The 24,061-nt window shown below is 43.0% G+C and overlaps 1 protein-coding gene across 1 annotated transcript in view; it reads right to left on the bottom strand.

The window, feature by feature from the left end:
- Positions 1 to 5,725, bottom strand: part of LOC147459406 (uncharacterized) — a 58,016-nt gene extending 52,291 nt beyond the window's left edge. The window contains exons 1-2 of the mRNA XM_086510676.1: positions 5,576 to 5,725; positions 5,290 to 5,490 (exon numbers count right to left, since the gene is read on the bottom strand). Of these exons, the coding sequence (XP_086366802.1) occupies positions 5,290 to 5,490; positions 5,576 to 5,710 (336 nt within the window). The 5' untranslated portion in view covers positions 5,711 to 5,725. The remainder of the gene's footprint in view (positions 1 to 5,289; positions 5,491 to 5,575) is intronic.
- Positions 5,726 to 24,061: the final 18,336 nt, after the last annotated feature.

Genomic DNA, 24,061 nt, shown 5'->3' with positions numbered 1-24,061 from the left:
GTCGTCAAAGAAAGTGCCAACAAATAGCCTGTACTCTCGAAAAATCATGTCCATCATCCGGTTAAATGTCGCAGAAGCATTGGTTAAGCCAAAAGGCATCACCAAAAACTCAAATAACCCAAAAGTCGTCCAAAAAGCTGTCTTGTAGACATCTCCTGGTGCTATCCTGATCTGATGATATCCACTCTTCAAGTCAATCCTGCTAAAGCACGAGGATCCCTATAACCTGTCGAGTATATCATCGATCCTAGGAATCGGAAATCTGTTCTTGATGGTGATTTCGTTGAGAGTGCTATAATCGATGCACATTCTCCAAGATCCGTCTTTCTTCAAAACCAACAACACTGGAGAGCAATACGGTGAAGTACTAGGTTGGACAAGACCCTTTTCCAAGAGGTCTTTCACTTGGTTCATAATCTCTTCATTCTGTGCTCGGCTCACACGGTAGGGTGGTCGGTTCGGTGACGTGCTTGCAGGTATCAAATCAATGGTATGATCTTCAAGCCCTCTGAAAAGCAATCGGCATGAGTGTAGAGAAAAATCTTGGCGTTCTTTAGGTCAGGTCAAAACATATTCAACCTTTATCCATCGTTCAGTTCTCTCCCAAAAGAATGAGTAAGAAACTGAAGTTCATCAAGTACAATCTCTAAGCCCTTCATTTATCAAAGTCGCTTTCTCGGCCCGGTAGTCAACCACAGCGTAGTTCTTGTGGTACCAAGGGATCCTGAGTAGAACGTCACTCGCGTGCCCTGAACACCCCTATCATTGCAAACGAAGTTTGCCAATGCTCGGTTTAATGGCAGCATCCCATCCGGGTGCCAGTCGAACTACCTCCTCCTGTGGCGTCAGTCTATCGGGCGTAATTCCAAATCGAGCCGCCAATTCCAAGTGAAAAGAAGTTGGCCTTGGCTCCTTCAAAAGAGCTTCCTGATCCTTCACTTTGCCCCAAAAAGCGGCAAAGTTTGTACTTTCATTCATTTGATTCAGTGCAAGTCCCACGCCATGTGGTACAAGTTCTGCTTTTCTATCTGCTTTTTCTGCCACGTTCCTCAGCTGCTCTCGAACTCTCAGGCCTATCGTCGTCTTTATCATTATGTTCTTTCTGTGCCTTTTTAGGGCACTTCGCGGAGATATGTCCATGTTCCCCGCATCCAAAGCACTTCCCCTCTCTGATGAAGCGAGCTCTCTCCTCAAGAGTAAGCTTGGGTCGTGCATCCTTTTTCTCTGGGTTGCTCTTTTTCTTTCTACTTTCATTCCCAGAAGTCTGTTCGGCTCGTTGTGTCAAGGCTTTTATCTGTGGGGTAGGTCAAACTGCCAGAGTGAATGGCAAAGCCCCGCTTCGCATGACTCGTCAACTCCTAAATAGAAGCTGACTTCTATTCCAAGCAATGATCTCGGATCTCTGTAGGTAGACCCAAGGTAAACCGCTCAATAACGAGATCTTCTTGAATGAAGAGGCGGGTAGAAAAGAGCTCCAGAATCTTTCACAATAAGCATTGATTGTATCTTTCTTGGTCATCCGAAGATGGTTCCAAGCAGCTCGTATATCTCATTCATATTCTTGCGTCAACCAAGAAGAAATAAAAAGCTTAAATTTCAGCCATTTAACTCGTGCAGTCTTGTTTAAAAGAAGCGTAGACCACCAAGTACAAGCATTCCTCTTAAAGTAAGAGGCAGCTCTCCGAATCTTGGAGTGCTCTGAATAGCGTCCTCCCACGAAAGCGATGTCAAACTACTGTATAAAAGACAAAGCCTTCGAAGCATCTGAGTATCCTGAAAAAGTATCAAACTTGATCGAGTGGCCACCTTCCTTAAACTCTCGGACTTTCTTGCTTTTATCTTCGAGAAAGTCATACTGGTTGGCTTTGTAAAAATTCTTCTTGTTCGCATAAAAGTTTCAGTTGTCAAAGTCTATACTGTCCGTAGACGAGTCCTCTGTAGAAGTGTCACTCACTGGGCGAGACTTAGACTTCCTTACCTTTTTCTTGCCCTTTCCGAAGCGTTGTTTCTTGCTTCGCTTTTTGCTTTTCCTGTCTTCTTCGCTCGAGTCTGAAGAGCTAGAAGAACTGTCAGAAGAAGAAGAAGAAGAACTGGGTAGGTCTTCAAACTTGACGCGCTTCTTCAATTTCTTTGCCTTGTCAAATGTCGACCGACGACCCAAATATCCTGGGAAGTCAGTGCCTTTCTTCTGCTTTTTGCCGTGCTTTTTGCCTTTCTTTTGCACGTCGAAAAGTTGAGCAATCCGTGCATCAACCACGTTCTCAAGTTCCTTCTCCGTATATTTCTTGGAGGCAAAAGGTTTCTTGAGAGCGGGTTTCGGGAGTGGTGTTGTGGTTCTTTGCCACTCCATCTGTACCTCTTCCAAAGAGGTCTGATTCATATATTTTGCCATCTTCGGGTCCTTGGCAAAATTGTGCATCATCTTCATTGCATCGCCGATCAACTGGCGACGCTCCATCTCTCGCCGCTCCGCCTGAGTAGGCCGAGGCAGGCCATATTCTCTGTCTGAATCTTCGTTGTGATCCCAGCCCGCATCTCCAGATGCAGAGGGAGTCGACTGATCCTTGCATGAAGCCAAGGTGCTGCGGAAATAAATTGGGGATTGGATTTCCCGTAGAAGAGACGGCCGTGCTCTGATACCACTGTAACAGACTTGGACACTCCAAGTCAAGAATCAACCGCGACAGCACCCAATAACCACTTCAAAACAATTCCCAGATCACAATAGATTTGCACTGGCCCGGCGGAGTTCCGTGCCTAGAGATATTGGCCCAAAGACTGGCGCCCCTTTCGGTATTTCTTTTTGTATTAATCAATCCTCAAAGTACAAGAGAGTGGCTCGAGGTTCACTCTCAGACTCTGCGTCCAGATGCCCTGAGAAGTGAGGCCCTCACCACTAATTTAAAGGTTACAAGGGATGCCCAAAAGCAGAGCCCCAAAAGTTTCAAATCAAAAGCAATTGCTCTCTCTCTCTCACAGAGTCAAAACTTGAAAGCAAAAGCATTCTCTCTCTCTTTCTCATTAGGTAGAGAAAAAGCAAAATTTGCGTTGCTCATCTTTCTATTATATTTTTTTAAAAAAAAATTAAAAAAATTTAATAAGCCTCCGCGATTTCCGGGGTTCTTGGCAAAAATTAGGGTTTGCAAGAATTTTAGGGTTTCTGGCAGAAATTAGGGTTTCTGCTGTCCGCCACGTCATCACTTTGTTACAAAAACGCTGGCTAATTTGGTCCAAAAACGCTAGGTGGTTGCTGTTGAGCAAAAACGCTAGGGCTTGGGGTTCTGCTGAGAAGTTGCTTGTTGAGCGAGTGCTCCTGTTGCCTCTTCTGCCAGAAAGTGCTAGCGCTAGGTTTCTATTTATACAAACTTACTCAATTTGCCCCACCTACTTTCCAACAAAAGTCACTTAAAAATAATAAGTGAAAAATCTCAAAAATAGGGAAAATAGGCTAAATACACTGGAAAATTTCCCTGAAGGATTCTGATGGATTCTGATGGGAATGCTTTGATCATACTATGTGCAACCAAAGGATATGCATCTACACTAAGTGTCTGGACATGCACGGTCTACAAATAGACTCACAAAAAGTGTCAGATCACTTCTAATCTAGACTGACTGGACTGACTAAACCCTAATCATGATGTAGCTTGTCCACGGACACACACGGTTCAACGGTCACGTGACATAGATAGTCCTTTGGTCAGCCAAAGTCACTCTGAATAGGGTAGGCCTAGTAGGCTAGTGATCCAATGCCAGCATAGTGAACTCAACTATCAGGCTGATGCCAGATCCACCATCCACAATTACCCCTAAGAATTGGCGTCCTAGAATAGACACAGTGAGACGAGGTCTCCTGTAATCAGTGAGAGGAATAGCGGGATAGGAGATCATGTAGGACTCAAAGGGCTGCACTGGGGGTGCCTGCCATTGGACCCCTGCACCGGGGTACAGAGATTGAATGACTCTAAGGGTGACACTCTGAAGATTTGCATCCAGCCGAGCATGTCGTAGAGTGACACTTGTTGAAAGGTGTTCTTCAAGGTAGTCTTTGTTGTAGGCTTTTCTCCTTTGATCAGGGCTGTCTCTGGTACCTTGATCTGCTGCACGTCAATCACTGCTTCCAAGAAGGCCCCATCAATATCAGATAGCATGGAGGTAGGTCAACCTTTGACATCAGAGGATGGCTTGACCTGCGCTCAAGGAGATGGTCCTACTCGCTCCTTGAACTTCTCCTACACTGCTCTTGCTCGAGTGGCTTCAACGTGTGCTACATCATCATCGACATCACTATCAGCATATCCATTGTATCTATCCATGTGATCATCATGCCCTCTTTGAGTCGTTCGATCACCATCTGTGTAGCTACGATCCTTTCTATATTTATCCTCTCTATCATGGTCTCTTCGTCATTCATACCTTCTCTCATGTCGATCTCCAGCTAGGATGTCAATCTCATGCCATCGTTTCCACTACCACTGGTGCCAATTTGTCTCAGGGTTTTGTATCTATTGATGTATTTGTTGACTCTAGGAGCTCTTGTGGATGGCCACATACATGACATACAAGTGGGAAAGCACGTGAAAGTGCGGGACAAAATGCAAAGGGTGGCCAGTCCGGGAGATAGACCAGCCGTAAAAACATGCCCTAAACCATAGTGAAGCAGCAGAGTGGAGTATACTCTACTAGTCCCCATAGGTATGTTCATTAAGTAGATTGACATGTATCAATGTCCCCATAAGTACGTTTATTGAGTAGACTCGATGCAGAAGGGACGTGTACTAAAACCTAATAAATTAGTTAGGTACGAATGGATGCAACTGCTATTACCAAGAAAAGCAATTCCAATGATAATCAACCAACCAGAAAGCGAATGCTAAAACTTGAGGATTTACATTTCTTTTGACTCCTCAGCCATTCGTGTTATCTCTTACCCATTCTTCCTACCTACAAGCACAACCTATTCACTGCTCCACCAGATGTACTTCTAGTGTGTTCTCTCCTCTCTCTGACAATTTATGACAATAAGGACATCGACTAGATCGATGCATGTTCCAAAAATTGACCACACAAGAGGATGGCCATGCCATGCATTAGCTCGATCTTTAAAGCAATAGAGGACTTCTGAAAGTATTATTTGCATAGGGCTTCTGAAAGTATTATTTGCATTCTGACACATACAACAGGTTTCAGTGCAAGTTACAAAATTAAAGGAGAATTTTTCTTTCTTAAATCTTTGATTCTGTAACAAGCAAGTGCAGAGGCGTCAAGATGATAATGTTAGGAGACTACCTGCTCTGTGAAGACCACGTGAGGGTCTGGGGAGATTCTGACATGAGAGGACGCAGGCTGTGAAAATGCAGCTTTTTTTGACACAAAGTTTGTCCTTGATAACATGCTGGGTAGAGCAGAAGCTTCCAAGCCTAGCACCATTTCATGATTCCACCAACCATCCCTCGCCACTGCATTTGAGCAGGCTTCTCTGATCTTTTGCTGTGAATACAAGTATTGATTTACCGTGTGTGTGTGTGTGTGTGTGTGTGTGTGTGTGAGAGAGAGAGAGAGAGAGAGACCTTACCAGCAGACATTCAACTGGGACGTAAGCTTGCAGAGAAGATAGCCTGATGCGCGATGCTTTCAAATGGTGTATGTAGTGAGAGCCTGAGAGGGGAACGAGCCACCTCACGCGATCACATTCACATGCAAAGCTCATGAACTCTCTTGTGACGTTCGCTCATATAACTGACTACACTTGCAATAAAGGACCGTGAAGATGTGTTTTTTTTTTTGTGGGTTTTTTTTTTTTTTTTTTTTTTTGGGGGGGGGGGGGGGGGGGGGGGGGGGGGGGGAGGGGGCGACTTAATTAACACTAGAATGGTAACAGGACACTTTTATGTCCTTGGACACTTTTGTGTCCTGTTAAGTGACCATTTTGTTTGAATTATTTGAAGAGTATGAAAATGAATTTCTAGGTGCTATATATCCACAAAGTTGCCTTATGAGCTGAAAAAACTTAGCATTTTTTTTGGAGTATCGATCTCACCATTAACCTTACTCGTGCACAACATTTTTGAACCTAAACTGTGTGAAAAAACGGGTCCTGTTTTTGGCTTTTTTTCAATTTTTGGCAACTATACCACTCTAAACTTCATGTTTGTGAGGTTTAGATGGCTAGAGGTTGGGCCTTCGTAGTTCTCAACATGTTTTGATGCTTGTAGGGAGAGCTAAGTGTTAAAATTGAAAGTTATGACCAATTTACAAGAATTGCATAATCCTATTTTTTTGGCCAAAATTAGCACTTTTATGATTTTTTTGGTGGCTTTTGTGATATCCAAATTCAATTTTGTTTGTGTAAGTTTAATGTATAACATAAAGCTAATCTTCCTTGAGTTTTGGGGGACCTAATATGCTATATAGCACAGTATATGATGATGGTTGAATTTTTTGATTGCTGAAGAATACGATACATTTTAGAGTAGCAACTATAACTTTCTCAATATTGCTAGTTTCTTAGGCCAATTGTGTGTATTTTGTAGGTAGTAACCATATCTAATCATAGACTACAAACTTGGCTAGATATTGAGTAGTTTCTATGGGTTTCTAGAGGTCATAATGCTAAACCCAGTTTTTTCATGTTTGCTGTATTTAGCACTTTATCATTGCCCCCAAGGTTCCAATTGTAAGAGATCCATTATCCTTTTGACATGCTCCAAGGCTCCTTTTGGATCCAAAGGCCCAAAGGGAACTAAGAAAACATGTATATAGTATCTGTATTGAGCGTGACTATAGAAACTTTGATGATAGGTCCGCAGAATGGCAAAAATACAACTTTTTTGTACCTATCTTTTTTGCCCAAAAAAAAATTAGTGAGGTAAAAGCAACCATATGTTTTGGTCACCAACCCATTGAAGTTAACAGGGCATTTTATCTCATGTCCTACAAAAATCCCCACTCTTATTTATATGCAATCAACCGTAAGAAATTGTTGTTTTGGGCAAAATGCACTGGTACATCAACTTTGGAGGCTTCTAGTGACCAAGGGATGAGAAAAATTACAAGTTTCTCAGTTTTTCCATATGTAGTAGTTATTGAACTATAAGCTCATGAAATGATTTTTCAAAATGAGTGGATCTACTATGGTTTTGGAATTTTTTCCCAAAACCCTGAAAGGACACTTTTATGTCCTGTTAGGTTACCATTCTAGTGTTAAGGTTGGAAAAAGTTATTAATAATAAATAAAGAGCATTAGGATTGTGGAGAGAGACATTGGGTATTGGTCAGCAAAGTAGTCGAAGGTCTTAGTAAGGTGCTTATGCCAATTTGTAAGACTGAGCTTGATTGGAAAGCCTGGCTTTGGCTTAAACATAAAACCACAAACAAAGGCAATCTACTGCAAACTTATGCTCAATACAAATTGGTTCTCCGCACTCAATAAGCAATGGTGAAAATAATGGCTTGAATCTAGATGGGCATCAATAGCAATCTTGAGAGGAAAGTTATGGAAAAACCAAGCCATCCTAACAAGTACACAAACTGTACGCTTATTGTTCGCTTTTGCTATTTTCGACAACTCTGGAAGTCTAGGAAGCCCATCTTTGAAAATCACCACTCATAGCCAATTTCAAAGAGATTATCCAAGAAAGCCGGGAAGTGATCTTCTCTTTTGGAAAACAGGGGAATTTTGAAGAGTGGGAACAAGTAATCAAAGCCATCACAGTTTTGGTGACAACATATCCTTTGTAACTATCTAAGTAACTCTCTTTGAGAAGAAGTTGTGCCAATTTGAAACGTTTTTTATGCACCCTCAAGGCACCTAACGTGCTTGAGGATCATTGTACTTTACTTTGCAAGTTATTATAACACATCCACTCACAATTGCGAGGATGTCAAGCCAAGGGTCTAGTCTAAAATCAGAGCTCGAGGTTGCCTATTAAAGGGGCAAGAGGCTGGGAGGAGAGAGAGGTTTTAGAGCCCAAGGCCTCCAGAGCTATCTTTAGGGAGCAAAGGCGTGGTCCAAGTTTGGGGGGTTTTGCATGTGTATGAACCGTGGAGAAGGCGTGGAGAAGAAGAAGAAGGAGATATTGGTCGAGAACCAACGTGGGCATGAGGGTTTATGGAGGAAGGGAGGCCAAAGCGACCATCACCAAATCGCATGCAATTAGTTGGCTCTGCGGATTTGTGCCACCGCAAGGAGAAAAGTTTGTTTCTTGAGCCTCCCTTTTTGGCCTCTAGTTCTGGTGCCTCAACATCTCCTCTCTCCCCCTACGCGACCTATCGTTGCCGCCATAGCTTGGACTTGAAGTTTTCATATGGTGGGCGTCCAAGGGGCCAATATTAACCTCAAACTTCAAGAGTGTGTCCACTTCAGGCACAACCCCCATTGTTCATATTGAGAAGAAATTCTCAGTGGGAGTTTGACGGGAAAGGGAAACTGGCACTCGACACCCACCATATTACATAAATTTTTTGAATTGTAAAGAATTGCAAAAATAATCGATCACATATCTCTCGCTTTTGACATAGTGTTTTTATAAGTCAAGGACGACTAAACATAAGCAAGCAAAATCTTTTTAGTCAAGGACGACTAAACATAAGCAAGCAAAATCTTTTTGCTACATTAGAATTGAAGGGCTTTTATCCATCAAAACTGGCAAGGTTAATTTGAAATTGGCAAGGTCAATTCCAATAGTTTTTCAAAGATATTCAACAAGCTCTTTGTTGGTGGAGAGTGATTTTTGGCATTCAAAGTCAACATCGAAAACTTACTTTGACTTTACGGCTTTGATCTAGCAAAGCTAATCAATTTTTCTATCTCGATTTTAAAAACCCTACACCGATTCCGCCTCAGGTTGCCCCACGGTTGATCACGTTCACAAAGGGTGCCTGCATGGCAACTAGGCCAGATAATAGCATCGAATTGTTTGATATGCAAAAATTTTAGGGCATTGCAAACACTCATGTATATTTTGGAGACCAATTTTGCACAGTTAAATATGAAAGTGAGAAAAATGTATGATATGCTTGTGCAATTCATGCAATAGTCGGCCAAGGGCCCAGTTTATGAGCAGATTAGGGTTTCTTCAACCCTCGTGCCTACCCCTGTTCTGTAGTAGCAAGGCTCCAATCTAGAGGGGTTGCCCCTTCTCTCTCAAAAAGAGGTGGATGGCTTGTTAAAGAATACCAAGCCGTTGTGTAAGGACATGGGTCCTACAGGCAAAGCCACAGGCACGGCCGGACAGTGTGTACGCTAGGGGGAGGCTATAAGATAGCACCGTTGGGTGGAGATTAGCACACGCATTACCACCGCCCTTTCACTGGTATCCGAGCTATTTTTGGAGAAGGGGAAAAGCGGGTTGCATGTGCATGCGACGCGTTGCTTCTCTCCCACGTTACAGACAGCGACGTCTCCGCTGTGCAGCAAAAAGAAGACGGGCATAGTATTCTGTGCATAGCACGTGTGAACAAACAACGACACCCGACCATGGGCACCCCATCTACGCCCTCCACAACGGGCGACCAAGGCAAACTCGATCGGCAACTAGACGGCTCCGAAGGCTTCCGTTGGCGCCATTGGTTGTGTGCGTAGGAAGGCCCGCTTAACCCTTGCATGAAGGAGGGTTGAACCCACCCCACGAGGGTAAGAGGCCAACACTTTACCATCAAGCTATTGACCCTTGTTATGTAACAAGGAAAGGTAGCATACTTCTGTTGAAAGGAAAACTAGAAGGAAAGGGAAAGCTTCAAACTTCAAGGAAGTAGCTTCACCCTTCCTTTTCACTTCTTGGAGAAAGGCAAGTTTTCCTCCAAAAATTCTTTTTTCCTCAAGGAGGTAGCTTCAAAATGAAGAAAAGCCTGCACAAAAACGATGAGTTTTTGTGAAGAACCAACAAAGGTGTTCTCACGATGAAGGACACGTGAAGCGCTCCAATTCTCGCAAGGCGAAGTTCACATGCAACGCAAATCACGAAGCATACAAAACACAAAGAGTTCAATTTCACAAGGTACAAGTTGACTTTTTTTTTCTCTCTTTGCATTCGTGTGTGTTTACCATGCCCAGTGAGGATATCCCACCTACACACACGTTTGATTTTGAGCACATAGATCAAAATCGGGGCACCACAGGTACGGCTGACACTAATATGCATGATGACGATGATCTAGGAGATCGTGGCCTTGTAGATATGGCTACTTTCAAGACTTTGGAAAATCGCCAAAGCGTACTTGAACGCAACCTCTCTGCACTTAATGCAAATGTTACGAATCTTACGGAGTTACTTGTGAAATTTATGAATTCACACACGACGCAAGGAGCCACAAGTGGCACGGTTCAAGGGAACCAAGCTCGCACGACTCAAGGAGTCCAAGAGACAAGTGTTGCAAAAGATGCAGAAGGTAGCAATGCATTACTTATGCATTACTTAAGAATATCACCATTTCTGAGTTTCACGCGGAAGAGCATGATCGCAACAAGCATGCGGTCAATATGTTCTTACAACAAGTCTCTCTCTTAAAGGCAAGGCCTATAAGTGGTGGATGACATTTCCAATAGATGCCCGCCCTCCATCTTGGGCTACATTTCAAGCTTCTTTCTCCAAAGAGTTTTTGGACTCCAATGAAGAAGATAAGAATTGGTTACCATGGCACATGTCTGGCCTCTCTCTCACACATTAAATTTCGAAGTATCAGGAAATCATATTAAAACTAGAAGGTCTAGATGAATTCCAAAAGATACGGGTTTTAATAGGGGTCTTAACAAAGACTACTGTCTTCATGCCAAGACCCAACATCCAAAAACTTTGGAAGAATCCATCAGTCATGCCCAAAGATATGATGATGACCAAGAGAGGAAAGGAAATGTTCCCTACTCTAAGAATACTTTTGCTAAGAGCAATGTGGCTACAAGCCAATGCCGAGATAGATCTCCCACACATTCCAAGAGGAATAAGAGACAATCTACCTCTCCATGCCCACAAGAGGATAAGAAGCCTAAGCAATCACGAGATACTCCATGTGGGTCTCTCAGCACTATTGATTTTGAGCGTGCAAAGAAGGAACACAATCTGTGTTTTAGATGTCTTTCGGACCAACATAACAAGAAAGATTGTCCTCTTTTGCAAGGCAAAGAGAAGGCCATGCACACGGTGCAACGCCTCACATAAGATTCATCTCCTAAATATTGTGTTGTAGAGGTTCTTCATATGGAAGAAAAGCACAAGTATTGTGTGCCTGCTTCAATGTGGCAGTCCACCTTTGGCCCCCATGATTTGATTTTGCATGCATGGCACTATTAACGGACAACGTGTTCGTATTTTAGTGGATGATGGTGCAACTCATAACTTCTTGAACTATAAGCTAGTCAAGAAATTGAAGCTTACACAGACTTCCTGCTCTCACAAGTATGTGGTGGAGCAGATGTTTGGGAATGATAAAGAAGTATGGACACGGTAGTTCAAGGGGTTGATCTTATTGTTCAAGATCATATGATGACCCTTGACTTCCAAGTTATGAACATGGATCGTGCTAATGTAAGTTTAGGACGGGAGTGGCTGCATGGTTGAGGAAACACATTGCACACTAGTTATGAACACAACTCCTTATCCTTTATGGCCAATGGTAAACATGTGCTTTTTCTTGGTGAGAAAAATATACCATCTGCACCTCTTATATGTGCATCCGAGCTTTCTATTTTGCAAAAAGCAGATTTAATAGATGGTCTTTTTGTGTTACTCCTTGTCTCTAAGTCTTGTGAATTCTCAAGAGCAAAGTGCAATGAATTTTAAAATTGGTATGCAAAGTGCAATGAATTCTACTCAAAGTGTTCACAAATCTAATGAGCAAAGTGCTCTCCATTTTAATTCTATAGAGCAACGTGCAACTGTTGTAAAACAAACATTATAGGAATTACAAGATTCTCCATCCCAGCATAACTCTAGTTTACTTTCTCCTTTTGCACAGCAAAAGCTAACTCACTTACTCACGGAGTATAGTCATGTGTTCTCAAAGCGATTTACCACCGGGTTTACCCCCTACACGTGATGTGAAGCATGGCATAGATGTCTTGCTAGGCACTAAACCGGTGAGTAAACCACCTTTCGTATGAGTGCTAAAGACGCCAAGGAGGTTCAAAGTCAGTTGGCTGACTACCTCGCTCATGGTTTCATTAGACCTAGCACTTTTGTTGGGGTATAAAGCCCAATGTGGTCGCCCAGGTAAGTAGGCAGGCCGCCAGGTATGTACACATATTCTTTTATTAAAACCTAATAAGAACTCACTATGCTCTACACATTACAACAGAGCGAGTTCACCATATCGTCGTGCTCTTCTTCTCAAACTCTCTCTCGCGTCGCACTTCCGCTCGTACTCCTTCAATTGGTATCAGAGCTTAGATTGAGGCTCGGGGCAGCATTGCAGGAAGCTAGAGTCACCTGCTCAGATTGGAATGAGATTCGACAGGCGAAGACACGGCCCCAAATCCTATGGGCAGCTCCGAAGGACTCAATGTTCTCAGAATTTCATTCTGAGGTCATCTCGGCCACCGTTTGGCTTCGACAAAGTTCTGCGCAAGCCATTTTCGACTACGTGGTCTCGGCGGGTGCAGATCCGACTCTACAAATTTGGGGTTTCGACCTACTGCAGGTGCTGAGGATATCGGCACTCCCACAGTGCTTATTTGTGGTTGTCTACACATCGAAGGACGGCTCACAATTCTTGGAGGAGTGTCACATACGACACGGGCGCATCTACACACAGACTGTAGGCAACATCCACTAGTTCATCAGGTTGATATTGGTTCAAAGGTCAGTTTACAAGGGAAACTCTGCCGAATTTTTCCCAGGAAAGTAAACTACTGTGAAGCATAGCTATGGCTAGATCACAAGACACTGCTCTTTACAATATCAAGAAGCTGGATGGAACCAATTTCCCATTGTGGAAGAAGCAGATTTGGCACGTGTTGGTACAAAAGAAGCAGATAAAACCTATAAAGCTCAAGGGGATAAAACCAGAAGATATGGAAGAAGATGAATGGAGCGAAATGGATGAATTGGCACTTTCTACCATTATGCTGACTTTGGCAGAAAGCATTTACTTCAATGTAGCAGACGAGATGTCGGCTTATGAAGCATGGACAAAGTTGAGTGATCTTTATGAGAAGTAGAGTGCAGCTTCACAGGTATACTTGCTTAAGAAGCTTGTTGACTTGAAGATGAAAGAAGGGACACCTATGTCTAATCATCTGAATGAATTCAACACCATCTACAGTCAGTTATAAGCTCAAGGTGTCAAGTTTGATGAACTTGTTAGAGCTATGTTCCTGTTGATCACATTGCCGAAAAGTTGGGACACTTTTCGCATAGCTTTTTGAGTAATTATGCACCTCTAGATGGTTTGACCATAGCAGGTGTAGAAGGCAGTCTGCTTACTGAAGAAAGACAATGGACAAAGGCAAAGGAACAGCCTTAGTTGTCAGGGGAAGGACCAAAGAAAAGTACAAAGGTGGAAAGAGGAATCAGTCTCGTAGCAAGTCCCGCAGTGCTAAAGGCAAGAGTGACATAGAATGCTACCATTGTGGTAAGAAGGGTCACATGAAAAGAGACTGCAAAGAATGGAAAGCAGAAAAAGGCAAAGAGAAAGCTGAAGACCATGGTGAGAAGAACAAGTCCTCAGTGAAGATTCAAGAAATAAATGTGACAAACACTATTGCAGAGGATGACAGTCTAGTGTCAGGAGACATCTACTTCTTGAAGAATACAATGGACTAAGCTCTTCTTACAGCATCTGATAGACATGCACTGAGTGACTGGATTATAGACTCAGGTGCATCACTTCATGTGTCTCCAAACAAGGAGTGGTTTACCTCTTATGTGACCACTAAAGATCATGTTCGTCTAGGCAATGGGCAGACATGTGAGATCTTAGGTGTTGGATCTGTTCAATTGAAGTTTCAGAATGGCTCTTCTTTCACGCTGAAGAATGTGAGACATGTTCCCGCAATTACAAAGAGCTTGATCAGCACAGGTTTACTTGATGATGCTCGCTACGTCACCACTTCTGGACAGAACATGTGGAGGATATCCAAGGGTTCTATGACAGTAGCACATGGAGTAAAGTCTGGAGGACTTTACATGATTTATGTATCAAATGTCTCTAAGAATGTAATCAATGTAACCGAGCAGCCGAACGTTTCTTTGTGGCATAGCCGGTTAGGACATATGTCCAATAAGGGAATGGAAATCTTCTCTCATTCTGGTTATTTGCCTAGCTTTTCATTTAATGATTTTGAATTCTGTGAACATTGTCTGTATGGTAAGCAAACACAGCAGCCACATAAGCATAGAAGCAGTAGAAGAGATACACAATTGGCACTTGTTCATAGTGATTTGTGTGGACCTATGCCTAACCTATCTCTAGGGGGAGCTTCTTACTTTATGACATTTATAGATGATTACTCGAGGAAAGTATGGGTTTACTTTCTCAAGCACAAGGATGAAGCGTTTAGTGTTTTCAAACGTTTGTGACACTTGTGGAGAATCAGAGTGGCAAGAAGCTTAAATGCTTACGCACTGACAATGGTGGAGAGTATGTTTCAAAGGCCTTTCAGGACTTTTGTGATTCAAAAGGTATAAAAAGTGAACTTACTGCTCCTTACAATCCTCCTCAAAATGGTGTTGCTGAGAGGATGAATAGGACCATACTAGAGAAGGTCAGATGTATGTTGTCTAATGCACAGCTGCCAAATGGGTTTTGGGCTGAAGCTGTATCAACAGCTGTTCATCTTATAAATAGATCTCCTAGCAAGGTTTTGCAGAAGGATTCAGTGGCAGATATGGTATGGTCAGGCAAGGTGCCCTCATACAAGCATCTCAGAGTCTTTGGCTGTGAGGCATATACTCACGTTCCAAAGGAATTTAGGAACAAACTTGAGCCAAAGAGTAGAAAGTGCATCTTTCTAGGCTATGGTAATTCTGGTGAGATGGGGTACAGACTTTGGGATCCCGAATCCAGAAATGTTATCCGCAGCAATGATGTTCACTTTAATGAAGCCAAATATCATTCTAAACCAGAAAGGGTTGAGGAGATTAGAAGAGTTGTCTTCCAAGAAGATGGACATGCACGTGCAAGACAAAATGTCAGGGCTCAAGAGGAGCAAGGACAGGATAGAGTGGAACCACAGGTTGTGGCTGAGCCTGAGCCATCTATTTTGCGTAAATCTGGACGTATCACGCAACCTCCTGATCGGTTTGTTCCATCTATGAACTATGTCATGTTGACTGATTGCAATGAGCCTTTTTGGTACAAGGAAGCATTGCAAATGAAGGACTCCGGGAATTGGCAATTGGCCATGCAGTCAGAGATGACAGCTCTGCATAAAAACCAGACATGGAAGCTAGTTAAATTACCACAAGGCAAAAAGGCTCTACCTTGTAAATGGGTTTACAGGTATAAGATCACCGCTCATGATAGTCAGCCAAAGTACAAAGCAAGGCTTGTTGCCAAGGGCTTTAAGCAAGAACAAGGCATTGACTTTGATGAAGTCTTCTCTCCGGTGGTCAAGATGACTACATTGACATGCTTTCTTGCATTGGTTGCCATATTAGATTTGGTGTTGCACCAAATGAATGTCAAGACAGCGTTCTTGCATGGTGATTTAGATGTGGAAATTTACATGCAACAGCCAGAAGGGTTTGTTGAGAAAGGCAAGGAAGATTTAGTATGCCAGTTGTTAAAGAGTCTTTATGGCTTAAAACAATCACCGAGGGCATGGTACCATAAGTTCCACAAGTTTATGCTTTCTCAAGGCTACAAACGTAGTGAGTTCGATCACTGTCTATATACAAAGAAGGCTAAGGATGGCAGTTGGCTGATCCTTATTTTGTATGTGGATGACATGTTGATTGCTGGCAAGCACTTGGAAGAAATTTCAGCTTTGAAGTCAAAGATGGCAAAATCGTTTGACATGAAAGACATGGGTGAGGCAAGTCATATACTTGTTATGCGCATTGAAAGAGACAGATCAAAGAAGTTGATTTGGTTATCTCAAACAGATTATATTGACAAGGTTTTGCAACGTTTCAATATGGAGAAGGGAAAGGCATTGAGTGTTCCATTGCCACCATATGTGAAACTTAGCAAACAAGATTGTCCTGTGTCTGAGGAAGAACAGGCTGAAATGGATAAGATTCCATATGCGTCTGCAGTGGGAGTAGTAAGTCGATACATGTCAAACCCAGGCAAGAAACATTGGGAGGCAGTGAAAGGAATATTGAGATACCTGAAAGCTACAAAGAGTATGCGTATATGCTATGGGAGTCAGGAGCTAAGTGCTAATAGCGGGAAAAAGAGCAGTGCAATCGGGTGGCCTCTGTACTCGTGTACACTCCACAAACCACGCCTCATGCAAACAAGCAAAGAACAAAACAAAGGGGGCACCACCCTAAATTAAGAGGTTTAGGGACCTCACACATAGTGCACATAGGCAAGTGAGACTTCTGGCATTATGATGGCATCAAAACATATGGCAAAACACATAGAAACGAAGCTTAGGGACCTTATGTAGCATATATATACACAAGACATCAGCTTAACAATACAACGACATCTGATCATACATAACAAGGATATAGAGAAGCAAGCCAAGGATGGCATAATCCCTTGTCAAAAACAATCAACCCAGCAAGTAGGTATGATCCTACTAGCAACACATCAATACCTTAGAGAGTGATGGCGAGGATGGTGGCCATGGAGCATGAGAGAAGGCGCCTTATTTAGGTTTTAGGGCTAGTAATGTAGCATACTAGAGGGAGAGAGAGAGAGGGAGAGAGAGTAGAGCTTCATCCATAGCTCCTCGTTGTGAGCAATGTCGTCATAGCTTCGTTGCTTGGTGAAGTGGGTGAAGTGTTGGTTTTGAGTGAGAGAAGGCCTCCTTATATAGGTTTCTGAGAGGGTTTAGGATTAGGGATAAACATGCTTAAATCCGCTGATTGGGGTTACTTTTTTCTTAGGGTGGTCAACAGATTGAGGTCACCTGATATGTCACCATCAAGATATTCTCTAGAGTGATGTGAGAGGGGAGAGTAAATGCTGATTTTTCTGATTGTGACACATGGGGATAAGGCCTTGACCAGCATTTAAGAGCAGGTAACGTGGCTGTTGAAACTGGAGGTTCTGCACATGTCAGGGGGGGACCTGCGGGGGGGAGGTGGCAGCTGGGTCCTCCTGAATATCAAATTCTCAAAAAATCCTCAACCATGGCTTCTTTTGACATGTGTTCTTTGAAAAAATCAGCATGTCTCTTTTCAACTCAAAAGTCTTTATCCCTGTTGACTCACCTTTACCATAAGATTTCCTCCTTTTCTCCTCCTGTAACTGCATTGTTGATGCCCAATCACTGCTTCTAGTAACAGTGAACTGTTACCTACCAAATACTTATGGTGTAGTAAAAAATATTTACCATGGGTAAAAAAGTTACTGTAGGTAAAAAGTGATTTGTATTTACCATGTAGGTGAAAAATATTTGCTGTGGTAAAAAATATTTACTGTCGGTAAAAAAGTGAAAACGGAGTATGCTGTGTTGTGAGTTCACACGAACATCCTCGTGTAAATTTCACTAGAAATTCACACCTAGAATGGGCTATTCTGTAAGATATAGGTTGTAGGCATGCATAAGAGCTCGTTCCCACGTATCTTCTGTCCATGGCACTTTTTACTCTTTGGTGCTTGTGAAGTAGATTTTTCTTCTCTTTCGAGATCCCTTGGACTAGAGTATCCTCATCTCCCCAACAACTGACTGTGCCTTTATTGCATCTTCAGAAGGGGTCCTAAAAACCATGCATCATGTAGCCCTCCCCCTTAAGCTAGAGGTATTTGATGCCTCTAGCTGTAGGTTGTGCTAGAATAGGGTTCTCTTGAATACTTACCCACCTGGTACCAATTGAATTTGCCATGTTACTGCTTTCTTGGCTGATGCACCCTGTTTAGTCCTTTCTAATGAATAATTGTATCCATCCATGACTAACAACTGGTCTCCTAGACCCTTGAAAGCCATTTCCCATCCATTGTCAATATCCACTTTCACTGGTAGCATTCTCTTTTTTTCTTTTTTTCTTCTCTCTTTTTCTCCTTTTTTTTTTCTTTTCTTTTTTTTTGTCTTCTCTTTTTTTTTTTTTTTTTTTGAAATGACTATGTACATGATTGTTACCTTAGTTGGAGCTCGAATATGATGAGCTCTCCTCTGAACTATCCTTAGCATTGATTTCACCAGCATATGGCTGTGAAAGATGACATTGGTAGGCCTTCAATCGCCAACCATTTACCGGGGTCTGAGGTACCTTACCATCTAGGTCACCTAGTTGGTAACTACCATTTGAGAACCTCTGTATCACTACAAAAGAGCCTTCCCACTTAAGCAAGAACTTACCATCCTTTCTGCGATCAAAGAGATTGTCGTATCTGAGCACTAAAGAACCTTCCTTGATACCTTTCTTGACAAGGTTGCGATTGAACTTCTTTCGTTTCTTCTCTGCCTGGGCTGCATAGTACTTCACTGCTGACTCTCGATCTAGCCCTAACCTCTCCAAATCGATGATTCTTCCTTCCACTTGCTTCTCTTGACTATCCTCTTGATGTGCTTTTAGAACTCGGAGGCTCGCTAGCTCCACTTCTATAGGCAATAGTGCCTCTTGCCCGTAAACCAAGTGAAAAGGTGTATACCCCAAGGATGTTTTAAAGGATGTTCTGTAGGCCCAAAGTGCTGCATCTAGGTGTTTGTCCCATGCCTTAGGATGTAAATGCACTTGCTTAGTGATGATTTTACATATAAGACCATTTACCTTTTCGACAAGACCATTGCACTGAGGGTAGTATGGTGTAGAGTGCCTGCGCTTGATTTTTAACTTGCTCATCAATTGCCCGACTAAATCAACTCGAAATCCCGGTCCCCTATCCGAGAGAATCTCCAAAGGTGTGCCAAAACGGCAACAAAGGCATTCAAAAATGAAATCACTCACGTCCTTGGCTGTGATGCGCTTTGTGGGACGAGCTTCTGCCCATCTGGTCATGTACTCCACCCCCATAATGATGTATTACTTCCCTGATTGAGTGCAAGGTAGTGGCCCTATTGCATCTATCCCCCATTTTTCAAATGGCCCATAGGTTTTGATTGGATGCTGATTTTCATGGGTAAGACGCCTTGGTCCAGCTTTTTGGCAAACCTCACATGTGCGGCACCAATATTGTACATCTCGATGGAGGCTTGGCCACGTGAACCCTGCTTGTAAAATCTTTCTGCTAGTAATCTCTTGTGCAAAGTGGCCACCACACACACCTTCATGACAACTAAACAAAATATCCTTTATCTCTTGGAATGCAGGAACTCTCCTTAAGACAGCATCTTTCCCTCTACAATACAAGTCCTCATTCACTAAGCTATAGCTGGTAGCCTTTTTTGCCAACCACCTACGTTCACTTTTACTCATACCAGAGGGTGCTTCACAATGCTCAAGAAAGTAAAGTAAATCATGCAGGTCCTCCTTTCCCTGGTATAAAGGACTTTTCACAAGGATAGCACCTACTATGAGAGTTTGTAGTTCATCACCTGCTAAGGCATCTTCTTCTCGATTTTGATCTCTAGGTACAAAGTGCACTCGAACTTCTTTAAAACCCTTCAACAAGGCCTTTGCTTCCCTCATCTTAACAGACAATTTGTCATTTTTACAGGCCCATACACCAACCATCTGCTTAACAATCAACATGGAGTCACCAAAAACATTTAGCTTTGTGATGCCCTGAGAAAGACAACATTGCAACCCTAAAACAAGGGCATGGTACTCAGCCTCATTGTTAGAATGAACCTCTTTTAGATGAAACCCTTTTGCAAAGATCTTCTCCTTCTTTGGACCTAATATTACTATGCCTGCTGATGTCTTGTCTTTGGTCCTCTTGTAAGCCCCATCAAAATACAGACTGTGTGCTCCCAGTAGAACTTCAGGCTCCGGGATAGGCCGTACCTTACTAGGTGCCTCTTTCTTGGCCTTCTCATAACACCTTTGTGTGAGGACATCTGCCAAACAAGCACGGGTGGAATCCTCTACTTGTAGTGTGTAGTCAAACTCTTGAAGCTGCACCACCCACTTTGCTACTCTTTGAGACAATTCCATGTGTTGTAGGGCATATGGAAAAACCTCCTCAGTTGTGATCACCACAAATTGTCTCGGAAGTAAGTAAGCCCGAAACTTCTCCACTGCAAACTTAAGAGCTAGCACCAATTGCTCAGTTGTGCTGAAACCCTTTTCAGCAGCTGTCATCACTCTACTAGAGAAGTAGATTGGTCTCATGAGAGATGTCTTTGGGTCTTTTTGCATCAAGACAGCTCCTAGAGCTTCTGGACCTACACTAGGATTTACATAGAATAATTCACCCCATGTGGGTTGTAGGACGACAGACAATGAGCTCAAAATGGTTTTAACTTCTTGAAAGCACCTTTCACCCTCCTCACTCCATGTCAATGTAGTGTGTTTAGTGAGCTGCTGCAAAGGATAGATTGCATGAGAAAGGAGATGTATGAATCGTCCCATGTAGCGAACCTTTTGAATGAAGGAGACTAGTTGCTTCATGTTTGAAGGAGTAGGTAAAGCTAACAATGTCTTTACCTTTTCAGGGTCAGCCTCAATACCATCTTGAGACACAACATGGCCTAGTAGAGTGACCTTGCTCTCACCTATGTGGCACTTGTCTTTATTCAATTGCCCACCCAATTGGGCCAGACGGGTGAAACCTTCATCAACCTTGGACAGATGTGTTTCCCTAGAGCTGTAAATGCAAAAATCATCAATGAAGACTCGTATGGACTTACCAAAGTAAGGTTGAAACACCAAGTTCATAAACCTCTGGAAAGTAGCTAGGGCATTAGTTAAACCAAAAGTCATAACTCTATAAGCAAAACACCCCCAAGGTGTTATGAAGGTAGTCTTTCTTTGGTCTTCATCTGCAATTCTGATTTGGAAGTAACCTGAGTACCCATCACACACTGTGTACCTTTCATGACCAGCCACTTCATTTAGTATTTCATCTTGAAAAGGCAAAGGAAAATGGTCCCTATTTGTGGCTGCGTTTAGAGGCTTGTAATCCACACATACCCTCCACTTCCCATTTTTCTTTGGTGCTACCACAACTGGAGACACCCACTCAGAATCTTCCACTGGGTAGATAAATCCTGCCTTGAGTAATCTTTTTACTTCTTTTAAGAGTGAATCTTGTTGCACTAGCCCTAATCTCCTTAGCCTTTGCACCACTGGTTTGGCACCTTCCTTTAATTGGATATGGTGTTGGGTTACTGTCACTCCTTTAATGTGCTCGTAATCAGTTATAAAGAGGCCAGCATGCTTCTTTAGTACCTGCAAATAGGGTTCTCTCTCTTCTTCTAGTAGGTCCTTAGCTAGCATCTCCTCTAAGCATGTGGCTTCTTCCTTGTTTAGAGAGTCTTGACCACCTTCTCCTTCTGGGTTTCGCAGTATTATATCCATGACTTCCAAAGAGCTAGCATCCTCCTCAGATGACTCATCCTCAGATGAAGAGCAGCTGCTTTGCTCCATTCATCCATAGAAGTCTCCATCTCTAGGTCTTGTTGTCTACCCTGCTTCATGTCATACACAATTTTTTGTTGCTTGCCACCTACCTTATGATTTGGTCGCAACTCAAGGGAACCTGTCTCCCAATCTTGCCTAGCTTTCATAGCCATAAGCCAAGGTCTTCCAAGGATTAGCGGATAGCCCTCCCCCTTAGTTGGGATCACATAAGCATCAATTGAGATTGCCACACCAAAAGCTGAAACCTTCACTCCATTAACCTTTCCCACACAAGCCACCCTTACATTATTTGCCATCTTAGCTTGTAAGGAAGTTTGCTCGTTTACTTCCAAACCCAACCTGTGCATTAATTTCTCTGTCATAACACAAATCTCGGCTCCACCATCTACGTACACATTGGAGACTCGCTGACTCTTAATCTTTGCATCAATGACTGGCACGATATCCTTCATGCCTCTTGCACTAATAGACCCAACTAACTTTGCCTTAGCCCTCCTGGTGCTGACCATCTTAGACCAGGTTCTACGCATCTTTGGGGAAAGGTGGAGGAGTTGCTGCCATGAAATCTTTGGTCCTTGCTTACTCACATCTGCTACCAGGTCGTAAGGTATGGATCCTACCCCAAGTGGAAAGTCTTCTACTCCTATGTGCCTCCTTGACCTACTCTTCCTTTTCTTGTCTCCTATCACTTGGGAGGAACCCTCATTCCCTTTATCCGGCTCTGAAGCTTCCATTTCATCAGTTCTTTGTCTCCTAACTCTCTTTATTGGCATGGCAACAGCTTCCTCCATTTTTTCTTTCCCTTTATCCTTACCATTGTCAAGACTTATGACAGCCCTGTCCTCCCCTCCCGATGGTAGTGGTGGGATCTCTGCTGGTGCTTGTGGTGGTGGAGGAGGGGGTCTCAATATTTGGATTGGTGGAGCCACGTGTGCATTTTGTCCATTTAGTGGCCTAGCTCGAGGAGGAGTGACTTGCTAGCGAGGAGGCCGTCTTTGATTACCATTTCCTTGATAGCGTCGTGGATGGGGGCAATAATACATGCCGTGACCTACCTCTCCACATTTGTAGCAAATGTACTCACGTGCTTGCCTTTGTCCTTCTTGTCTATTTCGTTCATTTCCTGGCTGGGGAGCCCTTACACCTTGAACCAGATTGATGGACAGGCTCTCTAGTTGATTGGTGATTTGTTGAAGTAATTCTTGTTGAGAGGACTCTTGGTCTGTTGCTCCTGTCCCTGCTACTACCCTTGCCGTAGGTTGAGCTAGCGGTGGAGGCTCCATTCCCCCTTGTAGTTGAGCTTGGAATTTTAACTTCCTATCCTTATCCCTTGCATAAGTCATAGCTTTATCAAAGGTATCTGGGAATTTACCTTTTACCTTTTCTCGAAGGATGGGGTAAAGCCCTGCCAGGAAACAGTCCTTCTTTAGGCATTCTGGCGCCCTTTCTCCTTCACCTAGTGATGCACACCATTTCTCCCACAAGTTGGAAAACTTTCCTTCATAGCTTCTATAGTCATTGGGTGATGTTTGGCGTAGCTCTAAGAGTTGTCTCCATATCTCCTCTGGAGGCTCATGGCGGCGAAATTCTTCGATGAAGGCCATCTTTAAGGACTCCCAGTCTCTTCTTTCTTCAGGTGCCAAAGTTTGATACCATAATTTTGCACCTTCCCTCAAGACCAAAGGAAAGGCCCTTAACTTAGTAGCTTCGTCATCCCTTCTCGATACCAGAAAGGCCATTTCCAAATTATCCAAAAATTCTGGAGCAACCTCCCCAGGCTTACCATAAAAATTAGGGAAGGCCATAAGTGAGAGAGTAAACAATTACACAAACAGCTCCAATTTATTTTAAAATAGAGTATGGTAATTACAATTTGGAGCTTTAGCACAACTTAGCTCAAAATAGGATGAAGATCGACACATCAAAGGAATGGTAATAGTCTAGTAAGGGTAGAATGACAGGATGAGGAGAGCGCAAGATTTCCCCAAGTCTCTCGGCTCCAAACAACAGGGCTATTCTTTGCTGATAAAAGATTTTTCTATCAATACAAATATTCACACGGATATGACGCACAAAATGGAAAGGAAACATGCGGGGATCATCATTCTCATTATTGGCATCCATACTTACACACAAGAGCCTAGCTTAGTTGCACCACCTTGGGACCAATGAGCCTGATCAGCCATAGAAGGTCAGCACCTCGGATCACTTCGACTCTTCCTGATGCATCTGTGAACACGTAAGGCGTGATGGCAACACTTTGTACAATGCTGAGCCTTTTAGCAAGCAACAATTGGATGCTATTACCATAATCAACATGACGAATGAAAGTGACACCATTAATGTGCAGCACATCATCAACTAAGATAGTTTCCTTAGATTGAGATAACTTCTTGAAAATTAGCAGCAAAGGTAGGGCAGGGAGGCTTTTCACCCGGTCTCCAAAGCACTTTGGACAATATCCAAAGTGATCTTCACGCAGA

Source organism: Adiantum capillus-veneris, chromosome 4 (assembly GCF_014529385.1).
Source record: "Adiantum capillus-veneris isolate H3 chromosome 4, ASM1452938v2, whole genome shotgun sequence".
Lineage (NCBI taxonomy): Eukaryota > Viridiplantae > Streptophyta > Polypodiopsida > Polypodiales > Pteridaceae > Adiantum > Adiantum capillus-veneris.
This window is presented reverse-complemented; position numbering and strand designations above follow the sequence as displayed.